The sequence below is a fragment of the Castor canadensis genome, chromosome X, assembly GCF_047511655.1.
Source record: "Castor canadensis chromosome X, mCasCan1.hap1v2, whole genome shotgun sequence".
Lineage (NCBI taxonomy): Eukaryota > Metazoa > Chordata > Mammalia > Rodentia > Castoridae > Castor > Castor canadensis.
In genome coordinates this window covers 115,743,551-115,753,293 of record NC_133405.1, presented here as the reverse complement: position 1 = coordinate 115,753,293, position 9,743 = coordinate 115,743,551, and the positions used below count along the sequence as shown (strand labels likewise).

At 37.6% G+C, this 9,743-nt stretch overlaps 1 protein-coding gene across 1 annotated transcript; it reads right to left on the bottom strand.

The window, feature by feature from the left end:
- Positions 1-5,801: 5,801 nt before the first annotated feature.
- LOC141419913 (translationally-controlled tumor protein-like) lies at positions 5,802-6,524 on the bottom strand. Its single transcript, XM_074064288.1, is given in 3 exon segments — positions 5,802-6,316; positions 6,318-6,337; positions 6,339-6,524. Coding segments are annotated over 3 exon segments (516 nt in total). The 3' UTR covers positions 5,802-6,006.
- Between the last annotated feature and the right edge of the window lie 3,219 nt (positions 6,525-9,743).

The following is a 9,743-nucleotide window of genomic DNA, read 5'->3' as shown; positions in this document are numbered from 1 at the left end:
ATAGCCTCAAACAAAATCAAATACCTAAGTGTAAACCTAACAAATGATGTGAAAGACCTCTACAAGGAAAACTATACACTTCTGAAGAAAGAGATTGAGGAAGACTATAGAAAGTGGAGAGATCTCCCATGCTCATGGATTGGTAGAATCAACATAGTAAAAATGTCGATACTCCCAAAAGTAATCTACATGTTTAATGCAATTCCCATCAAAATTCCAATGACATTCATTAAAGAGATTGAAAAATCTACCGTGAAATTCATATGGAAACACAGGAAGCCACAAGTAGCCAAGGCAATACTCAGTCAAAAAACAATGCTGGAGGTATCACAATACCTGACTTCAAACTATATTACAAAGCAGTAGCAATAAAAACAGCATGGTACTGGCACAAAAACAGACATGAAGACCAGTGGAACAGAATAGAGGACCCAGATATGAAGCCACACAACTATAACAAACTTGTCTTTGACAAAGGAGCTAAAAATATATGTTGGAGAATTAGCAGCGTCTTCAACAAAAACTGCTGGGAAAACTGGTTAGCAGTCTGCAAAAAACTGAAACTAGATCCATGTATATCACCCTATACCAAGATTAACTCAAAATGGATCAAGGATCTTAATATCAGACCACAAACTCTAAAGTTGATACAGGAAAGAGTAGGAAATACTCTGGAGTTAGTAGGTATAGGTAAGAACTTTCTCAACGAAACCCCAGCAGCACAGAAGCTAAGAGATAGCATAGATAAATGGGACCTCATAAAGCTAAAAAGCTTCTGTTCATCAAAAGAAATGGTCTCTAAACTGAAGAGAACACCCACAGAGTGGGAGAAAATATTTGCCAGCTATACATCAGACAAAGGACTGATAACCAGAATGTATAGGGAACTTAAAAAACTAAATTCTCCCTAAACTAATGAACCAATAAAGAAATGGGCAAGTGAACTAAACAGAACTTTCTCAAAAGAAGAAATTCAAATGGCCAAAAAACACATGAAAAAATGCTCACCATCTCTAGCAATAAAGGAAATGCAAATTAAAACCACACTAAGATTCCACCTCACCCCTGTTAGAATAGCCATCATCAGCAACACTACCACCAACAGGTGTTGGTAAGGATGTGGGGAAAAAGGAACCCTCTTACACTGTTGGTGGGAATGTAAACTAGTACAACCACTATGGAAAAAAATTTGGAGGCTACTTAAAAAGCTAGACATTGATCTACCATTTGATCCAGCAATACCACTCTTGGGGATATACCCAAAAGACTATGATACAGGTTACTCCAGAGACACCTGCACACCCATGTTTATTGCGGCACTTTATAATCACTGATTACTTCTGACTGGCAGATATCAGTCCCAGTAGTACCATATATCAGGTATAAGTAACTGTGCTCTATGTATTCATTTCTTGTGATCTCAAGCAGTTAACATGATTGAGCTAACTCATCATGATAATCTTTTGAGAAATGAATTTTCTAACTACTCATACATCCTCTAAACTTAAATATTCCCTTTTTTTGAAAAATATGTTTTTTCAACAAAATTATTATCTGCAACCGTAAATCTTCAATATTAAAAGAGTACTGGTTTTCTACTAGATCCATTAACCATGAAATGTGTTAATATGCTTACTAGTTACTGTGCATATTTCCAGTTGCTTCTAATGATTAACTCCATAGTATGAGTATGTGTAGGGTAGAAAGTCTATGAAGAGCAGGAAGCTAGATGCAATGGTGATAATATTTGGACAACAGAGAAAGAGAGATTTAAGAAAAATGACTAACACAATTTCCAACGTTGCCAAAATTCATCATCTGCTCATGTAACTCTCCACATTATCTTTTAGCTTAATAATGGCAGTTTAAAATGGTGACATGTTTTATTTTATTTTTGTGGTGCTGAGGATCAAATTCAGGGTCTTTTGCATACTAGGCAAACACTCTACCACTAAAGTTTACTCCTACCCCTAAAATAGTAACATATTTGAAAGTCTTTCATATACTTCTAACATCTGAGCTATCTTTGGCTATGATTCTGTTAGATAGTTTATCTTTTGACAAAGATATTTGATTTGTCTTGATTTTAATTTGTTGTTGACTGTCTTATCTCTAGGTACTAAAACTTTCTCTGTATCTGTATATTTGTATGATTTTGATTATATGTCTATCATTGTATATAAAAAAGTGGAGACCATGGTAAATAATATTTATACCTACAAAATGGCCATAGCTCTTTTTCTGTCACACTACCAGTGTAGAGAGTTGCATCTGTCTAGTAGCAGCTGAGTTGAGTCTGATTTTGTTATTGCTACATTCACCTTCAGTAATTGCTGACTTAAAATTCCTCCAGTGGAGCACTGCTTCTACTTTGTTTTAAGTGTTATGCCTGGTGTGCTGGATCGTTTTTCTCAGTGTTCCCTTCCACCTTTATCTTTCAGCTGGCTTTACCTGCTTGTAACACAAAAGATGTTTGTCTGTATACTGCTGCCTCTCCCAAAATGAAACCTTTTATGTGGTACTTGTGTGTTCTGGGGGAATTTCTCTTTCTTCTGTTACAGTCTCAGTCTTAGCCCCCGTACAACTCAGCCTCAGAGGTGGATCTTTCTCCTTGTTCAATACCACCACCAGTGGCATACAATCTCATTTTCCCACTCATTGTAATGTCTATAATGCACTATAAATCAGCCATGTGGCAGTGGGCATCCTGAGCATGAGCGAACTTCCTGCCCTTCTTTCAGCAGTGAGAGACCTCTGATTTCCATCAGTGCAAGGTCTTGCACACAAACAGATGTTCTGTTTCTCCTTCAGTGGCAGATGACTTTTGGAGAGGGCCAGTGTAAATTTAAGTACATGGGCTTTCTACTTCTCAACAAATAGCAGACAATCTTTGCCTATAGCAGAGTGTGTGGGACAACTTCCTACTCCTTCCCCAGTGTGAAAGGCTTTTCTGATGAAAGTACGCACAAGTTCCAGGTGTGGACAGATTTCTTGACCTTCTGATTATCACATGCTGTTTCATTCATATCATAGGGAAGACATCGCTGTGGTCATGTTTCTCAGGTTTTGCATCTGTGGCTAAGAATCAACTGGTAGGAAGTACATGCAATTCTGAAACACAGATGGGCTTGTTCACATACTTTTGTTCAGCTTTCAAACGTTGCGAAATCCTGCAAGCCAATACCATTAAGAGATTGTCCCACCAGGAACTAGAGAAAAGGTTAGATTAAAAAGAATTAACCTAGAAGGTAACACCCACGCACAGGAAATCAATGTGAGTCAATGCCCTGTATAGCTATCCTTATCTCAACCAGCAAAACCCCTTGTTCCTTCCTATTATTGCTTATACTCTCTCTACAACAAAATTAGAGATAAGGGCAAAATAGTTTCTGCTGGGTATTGAGGGGGGGAGCGGGAGGGGGTGGAGTGGGTGGTAAGGGAGGGGGTGGGGGCAGGGGGGAGAAATAAACCAAGCCTTGTATGCACATATGAATAATAAAAGAAAAATGAAAAAAAAAAAAGAGATTGTCCCAGACCTTCCTCTCTGGCTCCAGCCTTTCTTGTGATCTCTGGGGAGAGGTTCACAGGAAAGAACTGGCTTGGTGGTACGGAATTATCATGTGTATACCATTTTCAGGGGTTCTAAACTCTCATGTCAGCTCATACTTGGCATTTACTAACTCACTGAAATTTTATTTATTTTTTACCTGTTTTAATAATTACCACCATTTTCTTCCATATTATGCCAAAGGTAAAACAATTCTGAGTCTCCATCACTCCTCAAAGGGATTTTCACACTTCAAAATTAAGTTTGTATTGCCTCCCAACCTCAGATTTCTGAAAGGCTCAAAAATTGTGATTTTGAAACTTATGCATTTTTCCTCATTGTTAGTGTAGTTTCAGTATTCTTTTGTGGCTTTCTATATCCTAAGCTGAAGTAAAAATCTTAATGTTTCTTCATTATCAAGAAACTAAACACATATCCCTAACCAAGAGCTGTAGATGGAAATTGAATACTAAAGACAAAGTGCTGAAAGTTGTTAACTGGAAAGGATGGCTCTGAATAGGGGTATGACATCTCCTGCCTGAGAAAAATTCTGAAAAGCAAATGGCTGCCCCAGGCAGTAATCAGGAATACATCCATTCATCACAGGGTATCGTCCATGGGGAGCTTGAGAATTTTTAGATATTAATGCATTTGAAGTTGAGATGAGGGATATAACCTGCACAAAAATTCTCAGAGATGATTTCATATATCCCTTACTATAGAGTGAGTATTTTTATTATTTTATTTAACATACATGTAGTGAATTTTGGCATGTACCAAAAATTTTCAGCTCTGAGGATTGCTGAGTGAAGAAAACACAGAATGGATTTCATAAGCTACATTTACAGCAACTGATAAAAACCAGAAATATAGCTTGGAATGGTGGTACACTCCTGTAATCACAGCACTTGGGAGACTGAGGCAGGAGGATTTCAAGTTCAAGGCCAGCCTCGGTTACATGGTGAGACCCTGTCTCAAAAAAAAAAAATAACTTGAAAAACACAAACACTGTGGTATTTGGCTTCAGGATGATTAAGACACTCAGTTGCTTTAACCAAATTTGAACAATCTGGATATCTATTTTATGTATTGCAATCAATTCATCATGAGTTTTTCTAAGCACTGAAAGAATATTTTCTCTTGATATGTACTCCATGGATAGACAATTTTCCTATGTAGAACTCAGCAATTTACTCTTCGTTAGGGTGGGTGCCAATTTGACATGTAGATAACTTACTCTGACATTGCTCAATTATACTTAGGGAAAATCCCAATACCATAAAAATGCTTTATTCGGTATATGGTATGTGTATTTTTTTCCAGATTCACTCTGTATCTTCTAAAAGCATGAGACTAAAGGTGATTACAAACCAAAAATGTAAAATAATTAGTTTTGATTCATCAGAGCATTTGTAAATAAGAAGAGTGCTTCAAATATAATTGCCTAAATATAAATCAATTATTCTTTTCTTTTTTATTATTGTTTTTCTGGGTGGGGGTACATTGTAGCATTTACAAAGTTCTTACAATGTATCAAATATATCATACTTGAATTCATCCCCTCCACCACTCTCCATTACCCCTCTGCCCTGAATCCTGGAAAGGTTTCAACTGATATTATTTTTCATTTATATACATGTGTACACATTTGTACCATATTTATCCTCCTACCCTTTTCCCTGCCACCTCCCCCAGCCCAATGGTACCCACCCCCCCCCACAGGAAGAACCTGCTCTGCCCTCCTATTTTCTGATTTTGTAGAAGAAAAAACATAAAAGATAGTAAGAGAAACATAGTGGTTTTGCTAGTTTGAGATAAAGATAGTTATACAGGGAGTTTCCTTGTGTTGTTCCTATGCACATATATTACAGCCAATTGGTTCACGTCTTCACTACTCCCTAGTCCCCTTCCCATAGTGGCCTCAGCCTGTTTAAGATTACAATATTCATTCCTGTACAGTGAGTACATCAACCACATTTAAGTTTTTGGTTTACTTCCTTTGCCTTACCCCTCCCATGTGTGGCCTCCCCTTAGTGTGACCAACCTTCAATAATATTGCTGCATTTGTTTCAGGTCTATAATCGGCATGTGAAGGAGAAAATGAGACTTTTGGCCTCCCGAGCCTAACTTCACTTAAGATGATGTTCTCCAGTTCCATCCATTTGCTTACAAATAACAAAATTCCATTCTTTCTTGTGGCTGAGAAAAATTCCATTGTGTATAAATACCACATTTTCTTTCTTTTTTTTTTGAGTTTAAATGCACTTTATTTTTAGACAACCTACATGACATGTTTTTCTTAAAAAACAATGCCTCCACTCCACATAAATCACAGTCAAGAGAAATGAAGAGCTCAAGATGACATCAGTCCCATTTGTCATAAGTCCTGGTGTTGTGTGGTGACAAGCAGCAGCCAGTTATGATGACAGGTGATAGATCCAACATAATTGTCCAATTTGTTAACATTTCTCCATTTCTAAACCATCCTTAAAGAAAATCATATACGGGGTCACACCATCCTCACGGTAGTCCAGGAGAGCAACCATGCCATCTGGATTCATGTTTTCACCAATGAAAAACTGGTAGTTATTGAAATTAGCAAGGATGTGCTTGATTTGTTCTGCAGCCCCCGTCATGAAAGATTTTACTCTTTCTGGTCTCTGTTCTTCAAGTTTGTCTTTGAGTGATTTCATGTAATCTTTGATATACTTCTTATAGGCGTCTTTTGTGAAGCTGGTTTCCTGTAAGTGATGGTTCATGACAATGTCAACCAGTGATCACTGTGCTTTCGGGTACCTTCGCCCTCAGGCCCTTCAGCGGAGGCATTTCCACCGATGAGCGAGTCATCAATGTTACCCTCGGTCCTACTGAACATCTTGCCCTCCACCTCCAGGCATAGCCCCTCCGGGATCTCCCGGATCTTGTAAATGTCGGAGAACAGCTCATTGTGGCTGATGAGGTCCCAGGAGATGATCATGATGGCGGCTGGAGGGAGATGAAGGCAGCGCTAGCTTAGCAGGAGCCCGGAGCGGTGCTGGGGAGGGAGAGAGAGGGGGGAGCGGGCGGAAAAGCAATACCACATTTTCTTAATTCATTTGTCAATAGTGGGGCATCTTGGCTGTTTCCTTATCTTAGCTATTGTGAATAGTGCTGCAATAAACATGAATGTGCAGGTGTCTTTATTGTAACCTGAGTCACATTCCTTTGGATATATTCCTAGGAGTGGTATTGCTGGATGGTATGGCAGATCTATTTTTAGATTTTTTAAGGAGCCTCCATATTGTTTTCCATAGTGGTTGTACTAGCTTACATTCCCACCGGCAGTGTAGAAGGGTTCCTCTTTCCACACATCCTTGCCAAAATTAGTTGTTGGTGGTGTTCTTTTTAAAATTTTTTTATTAATTGTTTATACATTTATTCACATGTGTATACATTGTATGGGCCACCTCTCTCCCCTGCACTCCACCCCCCCCTCCTTCTCCACCCCCCTCACTTCCAGGCAGAACCTGTTCTGTTCTCTTCTCCAACTTTGTTGAAAAGAAAACATAGGACATAAGACAGATATAGCATTTTTGCTAGCTTGAGATAATGATGGCTATACAGAGAAATTCCTAGCATTGCTTCCATGCACATGTGTATTACAACCCCAATTGGTTCATCTCTACCAGACCTCTTCACTAGTTTCCAGTCACCACTGTTTCCAGTCACCTCCCCATAGTGGCCTCTGCCAGTTTAAGATTACTTTATTCATTCCTCTACAGTGAGCACATCAACCACATTGAAGTTTTAGGTTTCCTTCCCTTTCCCTATTCCTCCTGTACACGTTCTCCCCTTAGTATGTGATCCATGTCTGATAATATTACTGCATTTATTTTAGGTCTATAATCTGCATATGAGGGAGAACATGTGATTTTTGGCCTTCTGGGCCTGGCTAACTTCATTTAAGATGATGTTCTCCAGTTCCATCCATTTACTTGTAAATGACAAAATTTCATTCTTCTTTGGTAGAAAATATTTGCTGGCTATACATCAGACAAAAGACTGATAATCAGAATATACATGGAGCTCAAAAAAATAAACTCCCCCCAAATCAATGAACCAGTAAAGAACTGGGTATCTCAACTAAACAGAACTTTTTCAAAGGAAGAAATCCAAATGGCCAAAAAACACATGAAAAAATGCTCACCATCCCTGGTCATAAAGGAAATGCAAATCAAATCACATTAAGATTCCACCTCACTCCTGTTAGAATAGCTATCTTCAAAAATACCACCAACAACAAATGTTGACTAGGCTGTGGGGAAAAAGGAACCCTCATATGCTGCTGGTGGGAATGCAAGCTAGTACAACCACTTTGGAAAACAATATGGAGGCTTCTTAAAAAACTAAACATAGATATGGTGGTGTTCTTGATGCTAGCTCTTCTAACAGGAGTGAGGTGGAATCATAGCGTGATTTTGTTTTGCATTTCTTTTATGGCCAGGGATGGTAAGCATACTTTCATGTGTTTTTTAGCCATTTGGACTTCTTCCTTTGAAAAAGTTCTATTTACTTCAGTAGCCCAATTCTTTATTGGGTCATTGTAAATAAATTATTTTGAGAAAAGGTCTTTTTATATTCATAATGCATTGAAATTTAAGTTCTTATTTTATAGTATCAAATGTCAGCAACCCAAGTATAAGACACATAAAAATTTATTACTTGTTATTTACCATGTTAAGGGAGAGCACCATCTTGGCAGAATGGTATTGTCTCATAGAGGGAAAGACGAGGTCAGAATTTTTTTGTTCAGAACTTTAAGTCTTTTTTAAGATGGTTTTTCAATGTGAGGGCTTGAAATAAAATAGCTGTTCAGAATTGGGGAAAAAGCAAGATTAGAGCATAAACTATTAATGTCTTTTTTTTTTCTTTTTTTGCAGTGCTGGGGCTTGAACTCAGGGCCTTCACCTTGAACCACTCCACCAATCTTATTTTTGCGAAGTTTTTTTTTGAGAGAAAGTCTCGTGAACTATTTGCCTGGGCTGGCTTTGAACTGCTATCTTCCTGATCTCTGCCTCCTGAGTAGCTAGGGTTACAGGCGTGAGCTCCTGGTACCAGGCAAAACTATTAATGTCTTCTAATGCAGAGTTGATAGGTATTGTAGAGGGTTTTATTTATTTAATGAACACTGCAATTCTTTGCCTGGGCAAGAGTTTCCTAGAATAATAAAGTAATACTATTTAGATAACCAAGCAGTAAATTATGCTGATAGTTCTCATCTGTGGTAGAAGAAATTTGACAAAGTCACTTGCCACAACTCAGGGAGTAGGATACTACTAGTATCCAGTTGATAGAGGTCAGCTATGGATGCAGCTAAACACCATAAAATTCAGAGGACAAATCTCCAAAGCAAAGAATTCTCCAGCCCAATATGTAAATGAAACTGAGGCAGAGAAATCCTGGTATAGGCAAGAAGCCTGTAAAAGCCCAGACAGCAAAAGATTTTAGGCATTCAAGCTATTTAGTGAGTTTCAACTATTCTACTCTGTTCTTGTGGTGCAAAAAGATTCAGAGATAATATGAAGACAAATGGACATCACTGTGTTCCAAATTTTATTATAAGAAAAAAGATCGTAAGCAAGATTTGGTCCATGTGCTGTGGCTTGTCAACTCCTAATGGAAGCAGTAACAGTGTGTTGATAGGTGATTTTAGTTATAAACATACAAGTATATAAATAAATCGTTTTGGTATCACCATTGTCATTTGACTCCTCAATAGAAAAACATTTTAAAGAAAAGGTAAAAAGGAAATAGATATGGAATGCTATATGAAAATCCCAGACTTTCATTAAAGAAAGTATCATGAACATTTCTATGTAATTGTTTTTTTCTGTGTTATTTGAGCTTCACCACAAAACGATCTTATTGCCAGACCAGTAATTTTCCAGGATGATCTAATAAAACTTAAATGACTTTTAACCTGGGTTTCATCTATATTTCCAAACTTATGTTATTAAAATAGTACACAACAAAAATAGTATCATTTCTTTGATAAAATAAGATATTCATTGGCAATGGTTTCAAAATTATTCCTTTAAACTTTAGGATTTTTTTTATTTTTCAGTTTTTTGTTTCTCTGTATTTGTTACTTCCTGAAATCATATGTATTTGTTTATTTTCATGTTCTTCCCATGAATTAAGGTCTTTGTCTGCTTTA